This window comes from Erinaceus europaeus, chromosome 10 (genome assembly GCF_950295315.1).
Source record: "Erinaceus europaeus chromosome 10, mEriEur2.1, whole genome shotgun sequence".
Taxonomy (NCBI): domain Eukaryota; kingdom Metazoa; phylum Chordata; class Mammalia; order Eulipotyphla; family Erinaceidae; genus Erinaceus; species Erinaceus europaeus.
In genome coordinates, this window is record NC_080171.1 from 309,071 (window position 1) to 332,278 (window position 23,208).

The 23,208-nt window shown below is 38.8% G+C and overlaps 1 protein-coding gene and 1 non-coding gene across 8 annotated transcripts in view; both read left to right on the forward strand.

The window, feature by feature from the left end:
- SHOC1 (shortage in chiasmata 1) overlaps positions 1–23,208 on the forward strand; it is an 81,720-nt gene that overhangs the window by 20,483 nt on the left and 38,029 nt on the right. For 6 of the 7 annotated variants that reach the window (XM_060199007.1, XM_060199013.1, XM_060199008.1 and 3 more), the window contains 6 exons: positions 4,603–4,775; positions 13,380–13,542; positions 14,208–14,304; positions 16,023–16,158; positions 18,679–18,789; positions 21,658–21,766. In XM_060199007.1, coding sequence (XP_060054990.1) covers positions 4,603–4,775; positions 13,380–13,542; positions 14,208–14,304; positions 16,023–16,158; positions 18,679–18,789; positions 21,658–21,766 — 789 coding nt within the window. The remainder of the gene's footprint in view (positions 1–4,602; positions 4,776–13,379; positions 13,543–14,207; positions 14,305–16,022; positions 16,159–18,678; positions 18,790–21,657; positions 21,767–23,208) is intronic. The other variant, XM_060199012.1, reaches the window with a different exon arrangement.
- LOC132541100 (small nucleolar RNA SNORA70) lies at positions 11,841–11,969 on the forward strand. The gene has a single exon (XR_009552276.1). It is a non-coding gene; the product is annotated as a small nucleolar RNA SNORA70 (small nucleolar RNA).

A 23,208-nucleotide genomic window follows, 5' to 3' on the forward strand; every position in this document is an offset into this window, starting at 1 on the left:
AAAAGCAAAATTCTGGTGGCCAACATTCCCCATCGAGACAGACGTGCAGTGTTTCATCCTCCGGCATTTTCTTCTGTGGTCAGCTACTTTGGACTGACACCTCCATCGGACTTACTGGTACACACTGCTGTGTTTCTCAAAGACTAACTTCAGCCAATTGCCTTGAAACTTTATAGACCATGTCCCCTCGCCTGCAGGCTCTGTCCCAGAGGCAGAAAGCTCCCCCTCCTTATTAGGTTATGCCCACAGAGGCATGAAGCGCCCCAAGAGGCAAGAGATGCCCACAGAGGCAGGAAATGTCCTTTGAGGCAAGAGATGCCCCCAGAGGCATGAAGCATTCCCAGAGGCAAGAAATGCCCTTTGAGGCAAGAGATGCCCCCAGAGGCATGAAGCATTCCCAGAGGCAAGAAATGCCCTTTCGCCTGCTAGGCCTTTCCCTTTGAGGCAAGAAAAGCTCCACTTGGCATCACACTGGTTATTGCTGCTCGCCTATTTTGTTTTCCATGTCTTATGCCAGTTCTTTTGAAAACGCCTGTACGATATACGTTTCTGTTCACCCCACAATGGCCATTAGTTAAAAAGAAAGGGGGAATTGTTGGTATGCATGAGACCCCTTCTGTTTCATTTGGTTTAAATCCCCCCTGCTTAACACTATTCTATTTACATAACCACTTCATTCTATTTATATAACCGCTGTTAACAAGCACCTCCCTCCAGGGCATTGGTTCAATCCCCACTGTTTCATGATATGTTTTTGCTCCACCCCCCCTCCTTGTCACACTCTGATTGTCACCAGTCACTTTTCTCTCCACCCTCTCTGTGTCACACCCTGTTTCCACCCTACTTGTCAAGTATATATAAAGACAGCATTGTGAGTTTTAGAGTACTTTACCTTTAGTTTAGCTTAGCTCGGCTTAGATTGTGCTGCGTCCTGCATGAATAAAGAGATACTGCCTACAGCTCAACCATGAATCCCTGGTCGTCTGTTACCCGCCCGCGAAGCTAGCCCAGTGAAAACAACATAACCCGTCGAAAACGACATCCAAGGAGAAATCTCCGTGCATCTCCCAAGCTCTATGATCCCGGTCATAAGAAACCAAAGTTCCTGGTCAGGGAACCGAAGTGTGGCCCAGAGTAAAATGTTCCAGAGACAGAGAAACTGTCTCATGATGAAACAGTAGAGGCTTTGGCAAACCTCTTCATAAGTAGAAGAGAAGACCATAGTGCATAGGAAGGCAAAGTCTTCACTTATCTGGGAGTTGCGCAGGTCTGGTCCCACCTTGTTGCGCCATATGTTGTTTTCGACGGGTTATGTTGTTTTCAATGGGCTGGCTGCACGGGCGGGTAACAGACGACCAGGGACTCATGGTTGAGCTGTAGGCAGTATCTCTTTATTCATGCAGGACGCAGCACAATCTAAGACGAGCTAAGCTAAACTCAAAGTACAGTACTGTAAAACTCACAATGCTGTCTTTATATATACTTGCCAAATAAGGTGGAAACAGGATGTGACATAGAGAGGGTGGAGAGAAAAATGACTGGTGAAAATCAGAGTGTGACAAAGAGGGGGCAGATTAGGCGAGAATCCTATCACTGAACCACAAATGCCCTGGAGGGAGGGTGGAACTTGTTAACAGGGGTTATGTAAATAGAATGAAGTGGTTATGTAAATAGAATAGTGTTAAGCAGGGGGGATTTAAACCAAATGAAACAGAAGGGTCTCATGCATACCAACACAAGCCCCTGCTCCCCAATGGTTGGGTGAAATCTTCATAAGTGGTGAAACAGTGCTTTTGGTAAAAGTCGAGGGGGAGTTTCCAATTCAACTGGGGGCTCATACTGATTTGGGGTCCCCCCCACTATTATAGAGAATTATTAAGGCTTATCTATTTCAGGATATCAGAGAAAATTAATTAGATGTGAACTAAGTTGTCAAATGTTTTTCTGTAGGAAAATTTCTTGTAATTCCAAATATTTCAGTAATGGCCAGGGAGACAGCATACTGGTTCTGCAAAAGACTTTCATGCCTGAGGCTCTGAGGTCCCAGGCTTGATTCCCAGCACCACCTTACCACCTTAAGCCAGAGCTGAGTAGGGCTCATATTCTCACTCTCTCTCATCCTCTTCCCCCTCCCTCTCTTCCTCTCCCTCTCTCTTTCTCCACTTTTCTGTCTGTATCTCTCATTAAAATAAATAAAATATATACATATATATATATATATATATATATATATATATATATATATATATATCCTAGTGATACAGACAACAGCAAATATACCAGTATCAGTCAGGAAATAGGCAAGGCATGAACAGTATTAATGGAGTCTTTAACAGTCACGTGGATTAGTAGCATCAGGGAGTTATTATTATCGCAAACATGAAGGAAGAAGGGAGCGATAATCAGCTAATAAATGCAACTATAGCAGGGGGTTTGTTTTCCTGTAGGATTCTCAGGCAGGGAGGTGAGACACATGGAGGCTTTCAAATAGGAAGGAGTGTTTATTATGCTGGCAGGCCCAGCCAGATCGTATCTAGAAACTGTGTCTAGAAAACTATTCTTTTGCTTTTATAGTCATCTTTTTCTTATAGCAAGTCTTAGCATCAAACTTAAAAGGTTGATTTTTATTTCCTGCATTAAGAGGGACACTGTCTTGCTTATCAACAGGGTTTGCTAACAAACCCTTGTAGGAGGTGGGGTAGAGACGTGACTTGCAGGTGGCCAAGGTCAAGTTGATTACTTTAGCAAAAGTCCTGTCTGTGCTTCTGGGGAGGGAAGGCTGCCTCCTAGTATATTCTGATTATTCAACTTGAGAAGTTAACCCTTGCTTGCCTCAATTTCATAAGAGATGCAATAACTGCTGTTAGAAGCATGTAGTTACTTCCAAAATGTGGCCCCGAAGAGAAAAATAATCTCCCAACCTATCTTTCCTCCTACTTCTGACCTATTAGCAATGATTCTCATTGGCTGAATACAACCAGAAGCCAGAGGACAACAGAACTTAGTTGGTTTGCAGAGATTAATCTCCTGTGTTGCAGAACAGGGTAACTTGGCAAGGCATGGTAAAGTCTAAAAATCTATGTAATTCTAGCCTAAACACTTCTCATTTTATCTCTCTTTTATTTTTAAGGAAATAGTTTCAGTGGAAATTTTTCTCTTTTTTATTTATTTATAAAATAAAAAATACCGACAAGACCACAGGATGAGAAGGGTACAATTCCACACAATTTCCACCACCAGAGTTCCGCATCCCCTCCACTCCCTTAATAGCTTTCCTGTTTGTTATCCCTCTGGGAGCATGGACCCAGGACCATTATGGGGTGCAGAAGGTGGAAGGTCTGGCTTCTGTAATTGCTTCTGCACTGAACATGGGTGATGGCAGGTGGATCCATACTCCTAGCCTGTCCCTATCTTTCCCTAGTGGGGCAGGGCTCTGGGGAGGTGGGGGTCCAGGGTACTTTGGTGAGGTCTTCTGTCTGGGTAAGTCATGCTGGTATCATGGTAGCATCTGCAACTTGGTGTCAGAGTGCTGGAGCTGAAGGGTTGACATTCCCGCCTGGTGTCTCTGGACACAATTTGAAGTGAAACGTTTTGAGGTGGTGCTGATTGCTTTGATTTAGTTGAGCTCAGCAGATCCAGTATCAAGTGGTATTGATCGAGTGAAGCGTGCAGGAAGCCAAGCCATGCCCCCAGAGTCTCCAGGACTGAAAGAAATAATGGGTTTTCTAGAGAATGGAGAGGGTTCCTGCTGTCTTGGAGTTTAAGAAGGCAATAGACAGTTATGACGGTAACCAAGTTACTAAGGAATTTGGTTGACTTTGAAAATCCCATGGTTAGGATTTGCTGTATCATTCAAGACCTTGTCATGATTTATGCCATTTCATGCTATTTACAGATAGCTGTATCTTATAGAGTGACGCAAGCAGTTGCTTCTGATATCCCTGGTCTAAGACTGTAGGTGATTTAATATTTCAATTAGAGAGTCATTATTAGAAATGCATTAAAAATTTGAGCCCGCTGTTAAAATTCAATGAGGTTACCAATTTGAAACCTTAAGTGCTTATACTCAGAACTGGGGTCTGTGCATAAAAAAGTTCTAGAGTTTCAGTTTATTTTCCCACCTCACATATTGACTGAATAGTGATTGATAAGATTATAATTTAACAGGAAACACTTCTCATTTTAAGGAAAAATCATGAAAAACAATTAGACAAGTGTACAGATATTACTTTTATTATAATAATAAGCACTATAAATTATCTAGATCCTCCAACAATAGGGAATTTGTTGACTATATTATGACTTACCAATATAACAAGATCCTGTTTAGCCATTCAAAAATTGAGGTAAATATACATTTGCTGAATGTATACCTGCTTATATATCACTAATTAGTATAAAATAACAGGTTACAGGATATTATGTACATAAATTAACTTTTATTTGAAAATAATTAAAATTGAGAAAAATACACATTTTTATCTCTTGACTATAGAGGTGTGGATAATTTTTCTCTTTGTCTATTAAAATTATTTTTCTATAAAGAAAAATTACTGTTTATTAATCTAGATACTTAAAATCAGTATTTTTATAACATCATAGAAATATAGTTACTGGAATAGCAACCCAGATTAACTATGAATTTGAAGAAGTTGTCCCAAGTTCAAACCCAAACTCCCAAACTAAAGTAGAAGAAGACGATTTATGCATCTGTAAGGACTACAGTGAAATCTTTACAACTGTCAACTGTTCAGCACTTCAGACTCAGAAACAAGGTAAGATATTTGATATTTCCATTGTTTTAAAACATTTCTAACCAATATATAGGTTTTTATTTTATTTATTTTTCTGTTTTATTGTATTTTTAATTTCTTAAAAAAATTTCCACCTGCAAAATTACAGTCCTCAACTTTGCCAAATAAGGAGATATTTTCTTTTTCATACTAACATAAATAAGATAGTTTTAAAGTTTTAAATGTTCTGGGTCAATGTAGCTCAGGGATTTGATCATCATGTACTCAAAATAACACTGAAATATTATTACTATGTACATAACTGCTGATGCAGCAGTCTAGTACACAAGACTGAAGTGATGATTATATCTTGTTCTAGAGTTTTTCAGTCTTATCTAATTTATATACAATGATGCTTACTTCATAGTAGAATGTAATAGGTAGTAAATTCACCATAAATAATTAGAAGTGCTCTTAAACACTTTATTGAGAAAATATTGATTTACAGGATTGTAAATCCTGTCAGATCAAGATAGGTATCCACACACCTCACCCTCTACCAAAACATCATCTTTCTTCATCATAGAAGATTAAATCTCTGTCCCTTCTATAAACATGCCCACACAGTCCTTGAATCTGCTGTAACAAACCATAACACAACATAACAAAGCATTGAAGCTTCACGCTGTATTAGCCCTTGCTTGCTTTCTTAGGTCCCACCCATGAATGAGATCATCGTATTGATCCTTCTTATTCCAGCTTGTTTTCCTGAATATGATTCTTTCCAGTTCTATCCATGTTATAGCAAAAAAGAACATGTCATTGTTTATTATAGTAAAATAGTATTTCATTGTATATATATCACAACTTTCTTAACCATTCATCTGTTGTTAGATACTTGGTTTGTTTACAGATTTCAATTATTACAAATAGTGCTGCCATGAACAGGAATGCATGTCTCTATTCATATATTTTTTGTGTTCTTTGGCTAGATGCCTAGGAGAGTGGTTGATGAATTGTGCAATAGGCTCATTCAATTAAAAGTATGTTTTATGAAACCTATATTCCACATCATTCATCTTACTAGAGGGTGCTGAGCTGCCTTTCTTTTAGAACAGCTCATTCCCTTTTCAAATTTTCAAAGCCTTTAAAAAGTTAAGATTCTATTATACAGTTGGTACTATCATTTAAAATATGCCACACAGAAGTTGAAAAACAAAATCAGAAGACAAAACACAAGTAGAACCTGAACTGGAATTGGCATATTGCACCAAAGTAAATGACTCTGGGGTGGGTGGGGGGTGGGGGGAGAGTACAGGCCCTGGAAAAGGATGACAGAGGACCTGGTGGGGGTTGTATTGTTATGTGGAAAACTGAGAAATGTTATGCATGTACAAACTATTATATTTACTGTTGACTATAAACCATTAATCCCCCAGGGAGTCGGGTGATAGCACAGCAGGTTAAGCGCAGGTGGTGCAAAGCACAAGGAAGGACCAGCGTGAGGATCCTGGTTTGAGCCCTTGGCTCCTCACCTGCAGGGAAGTTGCTTCACAGGCGGTGAAGCATGTCTGCAGGTGTCTTTCTCTCCTCCTCTCTGTCTTCCTCTCCTCTCTCCATTTCTATCTATCCTATCCAACAATGACAACATCAACAACAAAAAGTACAACAATAAAAATAACAAGGGCAACAAAAAGGAAATAAATAAATATTAAAAAATTAATCCCTCAATAAAGAAATAAAAATAATTAAAATATTCCACAATTGAACATGAAAATTTGGTCCTTTAACCTGTTTTGATCTATATACATAAATTATATACAAAATTTTAATGTTGGCAAATAGGTGTATAGTGACATATAAAATTAAATTCATTTTGTATTTTGAGAAGAGACAGATTTTATTGAATATAAATCCTGAAATCAAAATATAACTGGAAGAGGCTGAGTAGTGGTGCACCTGGTTGAATGTACATTTTGTAATTCGCAAGGACCAGGATTCAAGTCCCTGGTCCCCACCTGCAGGGGGCAAGCTTCATGAGTGGTGAAACAATGATGCAGGTCTCTCTCTCTCTCTGTCTCTCTCTGTCTCTGTCTCTCTCCCCTTCTCAGTTTCTCTTTGCCTCTATCCAAAATGAATGAATAAAGATTTTAAATATTAAATTATTTTAAATACTAAATATAGTTGGAAAAGCCTGAATTTGAAGATTTTATTAAATATCAAACCTACCCTTAGAAGGTGATACACTTTTGTGATTATTATTAGAAATAAGATTTTCAATTTTCTTATGTAATTAAAATTGTATTCTTCTAACTTCTTATTAAAATATTGTGGTGGGTCAAGTATTGTATATGTACACATAAAGAAATGATTTATAAAAAACAACAGACTACCAGAACCTAGCTGCTCTTAGTTTGATAAGCGAAAAGTTACTGTTGGAGGGAAGAAGCAGGAGGAGGAAGCTGAGTGGGGAGTAGGCTCCCATGTCCTGTGGTGGGGAAGATTATAAATTGGTAGTGAGTTGGTATGCTGATAGCTACCATGGGAAGATATGAAACTGTACACCTGTGACAACAGTCTTGTAAGTTAGTGTTTTTCCAATAAAATCATCTTTAAAAAAAATCTTCACAGCAACAGGTAGAATAATGTTTGACCAAGTAACTGAACACATGGGCCACCTGTGACATTGGTATGTAAAATTACCACACCACTATTTATATAAAATGTCCAGAAAAGCCATATTTTATGTGGTTTCCACAGGCTGGAGAGAAAGGAAGCTTGACTAATAGTAGGGTACAAGTTAAAAGGTTTATGTTATGGTAATGACTGCACAACTCTGAAAATACACTAAACACCACGAACACATTAAATGAACTCTATGGCATATAAGTTATATCTCAATGAGGCTTTTTAAAAATAAAACTTCCAATGAAGGGGAAGGGATATGGGACTCTGGTAGTGGGAATTGTACCCCTCTTATACCACAATCTTGTCAATCATTATTGAATCATTAATAAGAAACATTTAAAATAATAATAATAAATAAAATTCTAGAAGAAATGAAGTTTCTATTGGCAAATTTCATAGCATCTATCTTTAGTTACCAGAGTACACTGAGTGAAAATGTGCCTCAGTTCACTCCGTGAGTATGAAGAGACCACAGCGTACGTGTCCTTAGGGTGCTGCATCAAGCTCTTCACTTTATACATTTGGGTTTGTAGCTTCCCTTCTTGGTGTCTTTAAGTCTGGGTTAGTTCTGTTTGGGACCCTCTGGGCTTCTTGAACCTTTATGTCTTTGATGTTGTCTAGACTAGAGAAGTTTTCAGCTATTATGGCCTGAATAATGCTTTCTTCCCCTCCCTCTCTTTCTTCCTCTGGTAAGCCAATAGTGCATATATTATTTCTTTTGAAGTCATCCCATAGGTCTCTGTTGTTGTTTTTAGTATCTCTTAATCTCTTTTTGAGATCTCTTACTTCTTTTTTAGTTGCCTCTAATTCATCCTTGATCTTGCTAATTCTGTCTTCAGCCTCATTGATTCTATTCTCTCTTGCCTCTACTGTTTTCTGGAGCTCATCTATTTTGTTACCCTGTTCTGATACTGTTTTAGCTTGTTCAGCTAGTTGTGTTCTTAGCTCAACTATTTCAGCTTTCAGATCTCTAATAACCTTGAGATAATTAGTGTTTTCTTCCAGAGTTTCATTTGTTGTTTCTGAATTTCTGATGACAATTCTTTCAAAGTCTTTACTCACTCCTGTGATTATTTCCTTAACTGGTGTTTGGATGTTGACCTCATTATTTTGTGCTTCAGTCTTTGGGGGCCTTTTAGCTGGACTCTTGTCCTGGTTCATTTCTCCAGTATTTCTTCTTGTTGGTTTAACCATTTTATATAGTATGTTATGAGGTCCCTCTCTCAGTACTTTTCAAATTACTGATCACTCTTGCCTGGATTGACTTGTGTCTCAGTAAGGTAATTAAAGGGTTCACAGTTGTGGAAGTTGGCAGTTGTTTCAATAGTATTTTAATCCCCAAGTTGGAGCTCAGTGGCTTAAAAGCCTCTTTTGTTCTTTTTCTTCCCTATAAGCTATGGGAGACTGAGGGCTTTTAAACTCTAAGTAGGCTTCCTAGCTTAATCACTGACTTCTGACCCAGAGATAAAGCAGGCAGAGATAACCCAGTGGTTATGCAAAAAGACTCTCACAGCCCCACATCTAGGCCACCAAGGTGTAGATCTTCTTTAAGTTTCCTGGTTAGTTCTCTGTCCCCTGGTGTCAGCCCAGGGCCTCCCTGCTGCTGCTCCAGGTGCTGAGGGCAGTAGCAATGGAGACTCACAGTTGCATTAGGTGAGTCTCAGGAGAGTCCTCTCCTCCCTTCAGCCATCTTTTTGTTGGTGAAACAGACTGGAGGTGGTGTCTCAACTGGTAAACTGCCAGACTGTTACCAGCCACTTAATCTCTCCCTAGGTTCCTCTCTGTCCATGAGCCACAAGAGTTTGCACTCACCAGCGATTTTATGGGTTCCTGAAGTCTAGTCCTGTCTTGTTGCCATCCCAGGTGGTCTCTTTTGGTATTCCTAGTTGACCCAGGAGAGGAGAGGAAACACAGCTGCTGCTGCTCTGTAGCCCCACCTCCGGAAGTCCTGAGAGTTGGATTTTATTATCATTCTCATGCCTCTATTAAAATCACTATTCTAACTTCTAGCCAAGATGGAGGAGGACTAGCAAGTTCTTTTTTTCTTTTCTGCCATCATTACAACAAAAATACAACATACAAAAACATAGAAATGAACTTGGAGCTTAGATGAATTAATAATAAAAGAAAAAAAATCCAAGCCCAAGTAATGAGGACAGAGTGATGTTCACAACAGAGGTAGAGAACTGTTCTGTGCTCAGACCCAGCCAGATTTCCACAGCCTCAGTTACCCACCCTTTGGGCTCTCAGCACCACCTCCCCGAGTCCAGCCAGATGCTTCTGCTGCTATCACCACCTTCAGTCACACTATCGTTCTGGTGCATTTGCATGTTGTAGTTTGTAAACTGATTTTTAAATCTACTTTACTATTCTTATATTTTATCTTTATTAAAGATATCAATAACCTCCAAGATCTCTCATTTGAACCTAGCCCATCTCATCAAGTCTTTCTTTATGGTTTCTCTCATTACTTTTAAATTCAGAAAATTCCTCCTTGAATTCAATAAAAATTATTCATGTGTTCTTTAAGGTTTTCAAAGTAACAATAAAAGATTATGTCAAATATTTATCCACATTAGAGATTGTTTCTGGATTTTATGTTCCATAGGTTTATTTTGTGTCAGTTTCATATAGTTATTTTATATATAACATACTAATAATGTTATCTTTTAGGTTTTTTTCTTCTCTCTAGTCTTTATTTCAGATATATTTTGCAATCAGCTTCATATATTCCAAAACAAAACTCTTGAGAAACTTAAATAGGCACCATAGTGAAATCCTTTAATTATCTTGGATTTCCTAGGTAGACAAAAAAAGTATATTCTGCAAAGAATATACCTCCTCCCCCCATAAATAGATCTCTTTTCTCCTGCTGCTTTTCATAGTTAAGTAGTCAAGATTTATATTTTTCATAATAAGCCTCCTCTACAATATTCTTCTTATATCTACTTGGTTATTGTCTCGTTTCTACTTGGTATTGTCTCATTTATACTTGGTTAATGTCTCAGATCTACTTGGTTAGTGTCTCATATCTGCTTGATTAGTGTCTCATATCTACTTGGTTAGTGTCTCAAATCTGCTTGGTTAGTGTCTCATATCTACTTGGTTAGTGTCTCATATCTGCTCGGTTAGTGTCTCAAATCTGCTTGGTTAGTGTCTCATATCTGCTTGGTTAGTGTCTCATATCTGCTTGGTTAGTGTCTCATATCTGCTTGGTTAGTGTCTCATATCTGCTTGATTAATGTCTCAGATCTACTTGGTTAGTGTCTCAGATCTACTTGGTTAGTGTCTCATATCTGCTTGGTTAGTGTCTCAGATATACTTGGTTAGTGTCTCATATCTACTTGGTTAGTGTCTCAAATCTGCTTGGTTAGTGTCTCAGATCTACTTGGTTAGTGTCTCATATCTGCTTGGTTAGTGTCTCAACTCTGCTTGGTTAGTGTCTCAGATCTACTTGATTAGTGTCTCATATCTACTTGGTTAGTGTCTCAGATCTACTTGGTTAATGTCTCATATCTATCTACTTGGATAGTGTCTCATATCTATTTGGTTAGTGTTTCTGATAAAGGAAGAATTCCAGGGACTGTTGTATAGATTTAAGTCTATATTGTGACTAGGGGATGGATCAATGGTAGAGTGAAGGACTTGTATGCATGAGGTCACCTATATGCCAGCTTCTTTCTCTCAATAAATCAATAATCATCCTTAAAATACTATACAGAGGGACAGCAATGGCACAATTGGTTGAGTGCACACATTACCAGTCAAAAGTTTCCTATGACACATTTGGTATATATGTCAAAATTAATTAGTTAATTAATTAATTATTTATTTATCACTCTATGAATATTATTTATACATCACTCCATGCATGCCATTTTGAAATTACTTAACTGAAAATTTGCTGCCCAGAACAAAAAATCATTGCTCCCACTTCCAGGTGGCTTTCCTTCCCTCCACAGCACACGAGCACGCGCGCGCGCACACACACACACACACACACACACACACACACACACACCCTAAGTTTGTGGCACTTGCACTGCTTTGCCACTTCTGGAATGACATTTTCATTCAGACAGGCAGACAGACAGACAATAGATACCAATGCTTTCCTCAGTTTGATGTACTCATATGTGGTGCACTGGGGCCTTGAACCTGGGTTGTGTGGCATGGCAAAGGAGGTGCCTTCCCAAGTGAGCCCTCTCACCAGCCCTATAATTAATTTTATAACAACTATGTTACTAGCTTTAGAGTAGTAGACTCAGCTGATATTATTTACAACTTTGTAGACCATCTTCAAGTCTTGTGTATCAGAGTTAGTGATGACATGGACCCCTTCTTCTTCTTCTAGCGTTTGCCACATGGACCCCTAAAGTGGTAAATGACCCAGAGAAGGAAAAGGAAATGCAGGGAAGTCGGCATCTGACTAAGCCCACCATGCTTCCTTTCCTGTGGGGCCTGGAGTGCAGTGGCTGCAAGCAACAGCCTCCTGAGTTTGCATCCTGTTTCTTGTGCAGTTTGTTCCAAGGCACCTTGAAGACAGCCCTTGCCACTGAATATTAATTTCATACCTAACCACCTAGTGTCCCCAATCCTGAGCTCCAGTCAGTTATGCAGAGTGTCCTTGGAAAGTCTCAGGCCACAATAATTGATGCCCTGTTCAGGGCCAAGTTCAAAATTCCTGGCTACCAGATTTGTCCTGCTTTTTCAAATGTTTATTTATTTATTTTCCCTTTTGTTGCCCTTGTTGTTTTTCATTGTTATTATTGTTGTTGTTACTGATGTCATCATTGTTGGATAGGACAGAGAGAAATGGAGAGAGGAGGGGAAGAGAGAGGGGGAGAAAAAGATAGACACCTGCAGACCTGCTTAAATGCCTGTGAAGCAACTCCCCTGCAGGTGGGGAGCTGGGGCTGGAACCGGAATCCTGATGCCTGTCCTTGCACGTCGCGCCACGTGTGCTTAACCTGCTGCGCTACCACCCTCATGATGCCATCCTGACTTTCCTGGGCAGACGACTTCACCAGTATGTCCCAGAACCCCACTTCCCCAGAGCCCTGCCCCACTAGGGAAAGACAGAAACAGGCAGAGGGGATGGATCCACTTACCAATGCCCATGTCCAGTGGAGAAACAATTACAGAAGCCAGACCTTCCACCCTCTACATCCCATAAGGAATTTTGATCCATACTCCCAGAGGGATAATGAGAAAGAAACCTTCCAATGGAGGGGATAGGATATGGAACTCTGGCGGTGGGAATTGTAAGGAACTGTACCCTTATTATCTTAAAATTTTATCAATAATTATTAAATCACTAATAAAAGAGAGAAAGAGAAAGAGGGAGGGAGAGAGAGAAAGAGAAAGAAAGAAATGGGGCTTCACCAAGTTTCATGCAGATAAATTTGAAGGAGAGGTGACTGAGAAGTGCCTCATCCCAGGTGGCTGTGGGTTCAAATCCTTCCTGACCATAGCCTCCTGGATGGGTTGTGGGCCCTGCAGTCCTGTAAGCCTCAGAGATGCCCCCTCCTTAATCACACAATCAATCTACTTCCTGTCAAAGGATAGAGACTGAAAAAGAAACACAAGAAGGAAACAATGAGTAATAAAAATGAAATAAAGACATAAATGTCAAATACTTTTATTTCCTTACAATTTTACGTAAGCTACCCTTAGCTGTTTTGAAGCATAAGACTACAAGATAATTTCCTCCATTTATTTCTGGGAAATGAGTGAATATATCTCTTTCAGGGTATTTGGTTACTATTCAGTGTATTAAATAATATTAAAACCTATGGAGATTTTTGTTATTTATCAGTATTACACTACATGTTTTATATGTACAGTGGAAGACAAAACTAAAGAAGTAAAAACCAATTATATCTAATTACTGGCTTCAGAAATTTTTGTATAACTTTTGGGTGTTTTACTTAACCCATTACATTTATTTCTTTTCAGATTTATCCATTGATGAAGAGATCATTTTTATAAACAACTTGAATTCCTATAAACATCAGTTACCAACTTGGCAAACACTGTTGAGAAGGTTAAAGCTATACTTGGTAGAAGACCCACTTTTAGATTTCAATGAAAAGATCTGCACAAGAACTGATTTCATCTGGTACTTAATTTCTCAGATTTATAAATAGTTTGAGAGAAGAAAATATGTTTTGTATACTCACAAGTCTAGAAGTTATCAGTAATAATTTATCACTTTTTAAAAAATTAAAATTTTTTTTTAACCAGAGCACTGTTCGTTCAGCTCTGGCTTATGGTGGTGTGGAGGATTGAACCTGGGACTCCGGAGCCTCAGGCATGAGAGTCTGTTTGCATAACCATTATGCTGTCTACCCTCCATCCTATCACTGCTTTTCCACATCTCTAATATTTTTTTCTTTACATATTTATTTATTCCCTTTTGTTGCCCTTGCTGTTTTATTGTTGTTGTAGTTATTATTGTTGTCGTCGTTGTTGGATAGGACAGAGAGAAGTGGAGAGAGGAGAGGAAGACAGAGAGGGAGAGAAAGACAGACATCTGCAGACCTGCTTCACCACCTGTGAAGTGCCCCCCTGCAGGTGGGGAGCCGGGAGCTGGAACCAGGAGGGATCCTTCCACTAGTCCTAACACTTTGCGCCACCTGCACTTAACCTGCTGCACTACTGCCCGACTCCCCACATCTCTAAGCTTAATCATTATATATTTGACTGGCTGCATTTAGTTTATTTAGATATGTAGATATGTGCATATATAATTAGTAAATACTAATTTAATGTTTTATTTTTAAGGGAATGCATCTCTTTTCAAACAAATCGGAAACATTTCATTAAAGAAGATTTCTGCATGGATAATGAGAATTTTTATCCGGAAAATTTAGAGAATACAGTAGGTTTAAATGAAACTATAGTACTTGTTTTAGTAATATTTTTATAATAGTAGAGCACATTTCACAGCTTTTGGTAATCTACCCTGACCATTCACTACTGTCAACTTGAAAACTCAATGGTTCATGTGCATGATTAAGGAATAACATTTACTTCTGATAGTGGTTTTGCACGTTCACTGTACATTGAAATTACTTGGGGATTTGTGACAAAATAATGAATCTTGTAACTTACCCAAATATATCCTTGGTTTTTGAAACTACTTTGTTACTCTATGACTATATTCTTTCTTTGTTACTCTGTGACTATACTCTATGACTGTATTCTTTGTTACTCTGTGACTATACTCTATGACTGTATTCTTTGTTACTCTGTGACTATACTCTGTGACTGTATTCTTTGTTACTCTGTGACTATACTCTATGACTGTATTCTTGTTAGTATGCATGAGACCCCTTCTGTTTCATTTGGTTTAAATCCCCCCTGCTTAACACTATTCTATTTACATAACCACTTCATTCTATTTACATAACCACCGTTAACAAGTTCCACCCTCCCTCCAGGGCATTTGTGGTTCAGTGATAGGATTCTCGCCTGCTCCACCCCCTCCTTGTCACACCCTGATCCCTTCTTTGTCACACCCTGATTTTCACCAGTCACTTTTCTCTCCACCCTCTCTATGTCACATCCTGTTTCCACCCTACTTAGGAAGTATATATAAAGACAGCATTGTGAGTTTTAGAGTACTTTACCTTGAGTTTAGCTTAGCTCGTCTTAGATTGTGCTGCGTCCTGCATGAATAAAGAGATACTGCCTACAGCTCAACCATGAGTCCCTGGTCGTCTGTTACCCGCCTGTGAAGCCAGTCCGGCGAAAACAACCTAACCCGTCGGAAACAACATATTCTTTGTTACTCTGTGACTATACTCTATGACTATATTCTTTGTTACTCTGTGACTATACTCTATGACTATATTCTTTGTTACTCTATGACTATATTTTTCCTAAGTGTATTCTTGTTGAATCAGCCTGGTGTGCAGCTCAAGTATAGGAAAATTTAAGACTTCTCCCAATAATTTTAATAATTTTATCTCTCATATAGTTAAGTAGTCTTGTCCTATTTTTAAAAAATGGAAAATAGAACTAGAAATGTGCATTTGTGGCTTATACGTAAGTATGTAGTACTTGCGCTCTAAATAGAACTAGTTTCATTGAAGGGATAATAACCAAAATCATCTGAGACTGCTTTTTAGACCTGCCCGTGGTTAATAAGAATTATAGGGTCTTTGCATATTTGCATAGAATAGGAACTTCTCAAAGAGAAGTTCTTTCTTTTTTCTCTTTCTCTTTTTGGTATATATATATATATTTCACTTCTCCCCACTTGTTATCTCATCTACTGTGGTGATTTTTTTAAATTTAGATTTCTTTGGTTTGTTATTAGCCCAACAGAAGATATTTATCTAGGGATAAATATCTAGGGATATAGTATATCACTAACATAATTAGGGTCCATAAAGCATGTCACTCAGAGAGAGTATTGCCTATAACATAACATATTTTGGAAGCAATGTTCCCATTTTCAGTGTATGTATGGCATTACAGTTTTTGAATGTGGACTTAGCTTGCAAGTTGTCACAGCAATTAAACCTATTTACAAACTCAGAAATATTTATTTTGAAAATCTCACTAAAAGCATGTTAAATCTATAAATTTCAGCCAGAGAGTGAATTCTTAATATCTACAAACCTCCAACAAGAAGCTGATAACCCATCATCCTCAGAATTGACGAGATCTTTAAGCTTAGTACCAGAGATTAATGATGTCGATGGAAATGAAAAGCTTTTCAAAGAAGGTGACAATTGATTTAAATGCCTATTACTTGTAAGAACTATGTGATAATGTCAGCTATAAAATTCTTGTTCCTGGGTGAGAGTAGATGGCATGATGGTTATGCAAACCAACTGTCATGCCTGACGCTCTGAAGTCCCAGGTTCACTCCCATAAGCCAGAGCTGATCAGTGTTCTGGGTAAAAAGTGATAAATAAATAAAATTCTTGTTCCATAGACTTTTTATATACCTCCATATTTTTTCTTGAATTCATTTATATCCATTATCCAAATATCATTTATATTTCTCTCTTTATTAGTGATTTAATGTTGGTTTCCAAAATTACAGTGTAACAGGGCTACAACTCCACACCATTCCCACCTCTAGAGTTCTTTGTCCCCATTCTCTCCAGTGGAATGGACAGTGGTTCTCCCAAGGTCACAGATATGGGCCGGCTATTACTTCTGAAACTGTCTGTCTGTATAGCACAGGTTTTCTGTGGTCCTGTCTTCTCTCTTCTCTTCCTTTCTGAGTCACACCTACACCTATTACTACTTCCAAATGTCTTTCCTTTCCCTTTTTTCCCCTCTTCACTTCTGGGTCCTGATGGAATTGGATCTTAGAGCCATCTGCTCATCTTCCTCCTAACATTATGGACCAAAATCCTTTTTTTTTTCCCCTCCAGGGTTATCTCTGGGCCTCAGTGCCTGTACTATATGAATGCTGTGATCCTGGTGGCTATTTTTCTCTTTTGTTCCCCTTGTTTTTTTATCATTGTTGTTGCTATTATTGTTGTTATTAGAGAGAAATCGAGAGAGGACGGGGAGACAGAGGGGGGAGAGAAAGATAGACACCCTTGTGAAGCGACCCCCCCTGCAGGTGGGGAGAGGGGGTTCGCAGTAGGATCATTATGCCAGTGCCTGCACTTGACTCCATGTGCACTTAACCCTCTGCACTACTGCTTGGCCCTTTTCTTTTCTTTTTCCTTTCCTTTCCTTTCCTTTTTTTTTTTTTTTGCCTCCAGAGTTATTGCTGGGGCTTGGTGCCTGCTCCTGGAGGCCATTTTTTCCCCTTTTGTTGCACTTTGTTGTTTTTTGTTGTTATTGTTGCCATTGACATAGTTGTTGGATAGGACAGAGAGAAATGGAGAGAGGAGAGGGGCAGACAGAGAGGGGGAGAGAAAGACAGACACCTGCAGACCTGCTTCACCGCCTGTGAAGCGACCCCTCCCCACAGGTGGGGAGCCTGGGGCTCGAACTGGGATCCCTACGCAGGTCCTTGCTTATGCCACCTACGCTTAGCCCGCTGCGCTACCACCTGACCCCTCCAAAAAAATTTCTTTATGGGAAGCAGAAGGTGGGAATTCTGGCTTCTGTAATTGCTTCTCTACTGGACATGGACATTGGCAGGTGGATCCACACCCCCAGCCTGTTTCTGACTTCCCTAGTGAGTTAGGGCTGTGAATATACTTCTGAGTCTTAAAAGGACTAATGTGTATGTTACATGGCAGTTTCACAATCATTACTGATAACATCCTCCTCTCATTGTCTTTCCTTTTATACAATTGCAAGCTTAAGATGTGACTAAAATGTATACAACCATTTGAAGATCATTATAAAATGCAAATAAAAATAAACACCATGACAATGCTAGTTTTTAAAGAGTGTAGTCTTATATACCCTAGCAAAGCACTAGCCACTTCTATGCTGATTTTAGATAGGAGTGGAACATTTCAGAGTTTGGTTATGATTCATGGAATTAGGTGACTGGGGAGTCATTATATCGAATTCAGATAGGGGTCCTGGCAGCGGTACACCCAGTTAAGTACGGATAGTATTATTAGGTGACTGGGGAGTCATATAGAATTCAGATAGGGGTCCTTCAGCGGCACACCCAGTTAAGTGGGGATAGTATTATTAGGTGACTGGGGAGTCATTATATAGAATTCAGATGGATAGGGATCCTGGCAGTGGTACACCCAGTTAAGTATGGATAGTATTATTAGGTGACTGGGGAGTCATATAGAATTTAGATAGGCAGTGGTACACCCAGTTAAGTATGGATAGTATTATTAGGTGACTGGGGAGTCCTCATATAGAATTCAGATAGATAGGGGTGCTGGCAGCGGCACACCCAGTGAAGCGCGGATAGTATTATGAGCAAAGATGTGGGTTCGAGTCCACACAATCCCACCTGCAGCTGTGATGCTTTACGAATGGTGAAGCAGGTCTGCAGGTATCTATCTATCCCCCCCCAGTTTCTTTTTGTCCTATCAAATATTTAAAAAGAAAAAGAGGGGGGGAAATGACTGCCAGAGCAGTAACCCTGGTGGCAAAATAAATAAATAGTAAAAAAAAAAAAAAAAGAAAGAAAGAAAAAGAAGAGAAAGAAAAGAAAAAAGAATTTAGATGGTTTCATTCCAGTAAGACATAGTAAATGTTACTGAAACTTTTAGTGATAACTTTAGCCTAATCGTTTAACTATACAACAAGTATTATATTATTAGTAGTACTCTTGAAGATAATAGACCTTCTTTCATTTCAGATCTTAGTAACCTTCCTAAAGAGCATGAAATTGACACTGAGGATTTAAAATGCAGCTCCAAAGAGACTTTGGCCATTCAAAGCCAGTGTGAACCAGAATTCAATGAACAAGGTAGAAACTTTAGAGAAATTATTGAGTTTTTCTGGGGTTACCTACACATGATGTAAAAGCCCAGGATATTAACATATAAAATATTATATAATTTTCATCTGTTAAATTTGATGTTTTTAAGTTTATTAGTGACAATATTTACAAAAGTATAAGCTAACAGAGGTATAATTCTGCACTGTTCCTACCACCAGAGTTCTTTATCCCCATCCCCTCCACTGCAGTGGTTCTCCCAAATTCACAAATGTGGGTTGACTTTTATTTCTACAACTGTCTCTATTTATATATACTCTCCCCTTTTCCCTATGGGTGCGCATTCTCTTAGTTTCTGAGTCACACCCACGCCGATTGCTATGTCTGAATGTCCTTCCTTTCTCCCCTCCTCTCTCTGGGTCCCGATGGAGTTGAGCTCTGAACTCTCTGGTCATCTTCCCCTAAACATTTCTCCCCCTCTGAAAGTATAGACCAAAACTACTTTTGGGGTGCAGAAAGTGTGAATTCTGGCTTCTATAATTGCTTCTCTGCTGTAATGGAAATTGGTAGGTGGAACTACGTCCCCCTCCAGTTTCTTTCCCTAGTGGGGTAGGGCTCTGGAGAGGTGAGGTCGTCTGCCCAGGAAGTCAGGATGGAATCATGATAGTGTTTGCAACTTGGTGGCTGAAAGGCAGTGAGATATTAAGCGGACAAAATGATGAGTGAACAGGAACCAAAGATTCCTAAATAAAGAAAATGAGAATTGATGTGGCCAGGTGGTGGTGCACCTGGTTGAGCGCACATGTTACAGTACGCAAGGACTCAGGTTTGAGCCTCCCGCCCCCACCTGCAGGGGAAAAGCTTCACAAGTGGTGAAGCAGGGCTGCAGGTGTCTTTCTGACTTTCCCTCTTCATAACCCTTCCCTCTCGATTTCTGGCTGTTTCTATCCATAAATAAAGATAAAAAAAAATTTAAATGAGATTTGAGATGAAGAAGCTAGGAAGTCTGTTTTAGATATATTTCCCATGGGCCCATGACTTTCATACTTTTGCTGGAGTTTCATAGCTGGCATGGCCATGCTCTGCTGGAGCTCTAAGTTCTTTGGGTTTGGCCTCAGTCACACACCCCTCTTACCCTAACCGTGTGCACATGCACCTCCTGAGGCTGTGGTGTTTCTGCAGACATTTTAGTTATAGTTGGTGATTTTTGTTAAGTTTGATAGTTGTAGATATTTGTTGTTTGGGGGAAGAGTCTGGTCTGGTTCCTGTTATTCCATGGCCATGCCTCTCCGAAGCCCTATTTGTTGTTTATTTTTATTTTTTTATTCTTTTGTTGTTGTTGCCCTTGTTGTTTTATCGTTGTAGTTATCGTTATTGATGATGTTGTCGTTGCTGGATAGAACAAAGAGAACTGGAGAGAGGAGGGGAAGAGAGAGGGGGAGAGAAAAATAGACACCTGCGGACCTGCTTCACCACCTATGAAGCGACTCCCCTGCAGGTGGGGAGCCGGGGCTCGAACCAGGATCCTTATGCCGGTCCTTGAGCTTTGCACCATGTGCGTTTAACCCGCTGCACTGCCGCCTGACTCCCCTGTTTATTTTTCTTATATGTCCTGTTCGCTACTGTCATTAACTTTATCATCAGTTTGATCTGTATCATCAAACATTTTTATAAAAGCTGAATAATGTATATAGAATTACAAATATTGAAGAAGACAATTGGAGGAAAAGCATTAATATTAAAACTGAAAATCTGATACTATTATAACTCAGTAAATATTTTTTTACTTTAACCTCGGACATAGTAGTCTTTATGATACTAATCATACTTTTGTGAATGTAACTTTTTTTTCAATCATTTTTTAAAATTTTCCCTTTTGTTGACCTTGTAATTATTATTGTTGTTGTTATTGATGTTGTCATTGTGATAGGACAGAGAGAAATGGAGAGAGGAGGAGAAGACAGAGAGGGGGAGAGAAAGACAGACACCTGCAGACCTGCTTCACCGCCTGTGAAGCGACTCTCCTGCAGGTGGGGAGCCCGGGGCTCGAACTCGGATCCTTCAGCCGGTCCTTGCGTTCTGCACCACGTGCGCTTTAACCCGCTGCGCTACCGCCCGACTCCCGTAAATGTAACTTTTTAACACCTCAAGTCTATCTTGTCATTATTGTTAATTTTCTATGAAATTTGAAATCTCAGAATCAACTTTTGTTTCAGTGTAATACCAAATTGTATTTTTTAAACAATGCTGATGATATTATTTAGTTACATTTATAATTAACTGGATTACCTTCACCACCGGTTTGGAAGTTTACTGCTTATATCTGTTAAACTGATACAACCAATTGATTATATTATATAAGTATGATTAAATGAGATCAAAATTCAAGCCCATTCTATCAGTACAGAACTCTGTTAGGCTACTAGACTCTGTAGTTGCTAAGGTGAAGAATTGCTTTCTTTTAATAGTATTTGCTTATCATCAAATTTAGGACAAAGATAAAATTAGCAGTATCTTTAAAATAATAATAAGAATTTCAAATAGTACTATCTTCAAATTATTGACAATATGAGCTATCAAAAAATAAGCATGATAAGCTATCAAAGTTAAAAGAACTATTAGACATAACTTTTAGACTTTATCTCATAGAGTGAACTTTGTAGTCTTTTGTTGCTGATAGTTTTTTAAAGAAATCACCACTAGTATAGTTAAGACACAATGTAATGAATTGTAATTATATATCTATATGCATATATATACACATATATAAGAATATTATTTTATATTCCAAATACATTTATTTTCATTGTGATGAAACATAACTGCTGCCTACAAAAACACTAGTATATTATCTCATGTTTATTTGTTATTATGATTTTGTCATTTTATATATTCTAGTAGAGTTAGATATGCCATTAGCTTCTCTGCACTCAATGACCCATGATTCTTCAGTAAATTCACTATGCAAAGGACTTCAGCCATTTCCATCTCCTTCTGTTGATAAAGTGTAAGTAAAGATTATGCCTAGAATTCAGATTGCAACTAAAAGCAAGAAATGTTTAACTAAATTTCTCCATATAAAGACAGTTTCCAAAATGCCTCTTAAAAAAATGATGACACCGAACAGTGTCTATAGTCAATACAGTAAATAGAGAAGATATGAACATATGTGTACTTGTGTACTTTGGGTACACAAGAAATCAAGTGTCATTGGTTGTGTCCAGTTGGAACTAGCTGATAAATGAGAAGGCTAGGCTCATACTTGTAGTATTTTGAATGTAAATACACTACAGTTTTAAAAATACTTGAGGTCTCTTATCCTATGGTTTTATCAGTGTTTCATTTTTATCAATAAAAGTGTTCTTAAAATACTTGATCTGGGGTAGATAGTATAATTGTTTTGCAAAGAGGTTCTCATGCCTGAGGCTCCGAAGTCCCAGCCTCAATGCCACACACCACAATAAGCCAGAACTAAGCAATATTCTGTTGGTTTTTTTCTTAAATGTAATTTCTGGAATTGGAACAATCTGCTAAGAACATTGTCATGGGAAATTTGTCAATGGCACATTCTTTGTTGGCATTTAGTGTGAATTTTCTGCCTCCTAACACCCCAAAACACACCTATCACTCTAGCAGGACTGAAGCACCTGAGCCGTACTTTAGTTCCTGTCACTTCCTAAGGCCTAGAAGACCAGCTACAGAAATGTCAGAATTTCTGTTGGTAAATTCACGTAGGGTGACCCAGTACTCCAGGAGGTGGCACAGCAAGCAGAGTGCTGGGTCTGCAGGCATGGGGTCCCAAGTCTGACTCTCAGTCCACATATACCAGAGTGATGCTCTGACTCTCTATCATTAATTACTGAACTGATTAATTAATTAGCTAATTGACTCAGGAAAGTAATTTTGTAAAGCTGTAGAAGTTACTGTTTTAGATGGTAAGTACAGAAACTTAGAAAATATTTTTATTTGAGGGGAAGGACTTGTAGAGTTGGTATTGGAACGATTTATAGTGGAGAGTGGGGAAGCCCACCCTGGCACCTCCTTGCCTCCCCCTCAGGGTGAACCTGGGAGTAGAGGTAGTAAGTTACAGACAAGCAGGAGCAATAGGTAACTACAAATTCACAAACTTTTGTAGGGCAGGAGAAATAGGCACTATATTTGAAATTTAGGCTTTGGAACTCTGCTTCAGTTTAAACATTTATAAAATAGAATCAATTTTTGTTTACTTTAGGGTATAAGCATCACTAGAAAAATATTTTCCTGGGAGCCAGCTAGTGACATACCTAGTTAAGCTGACACATTACAGTGCACAAGGACCCAGGTTCAAGCCCTAGTACCTGTAGGGGGAAAGCTTCACAAGTGGTGAAGAAGGGCTCCAAGTGTCTTTCTGTCTGTCTCCCTCTCTATCTCCCCTTCACTTCTCAATTTCACTCTGTCTCTATCTAATAA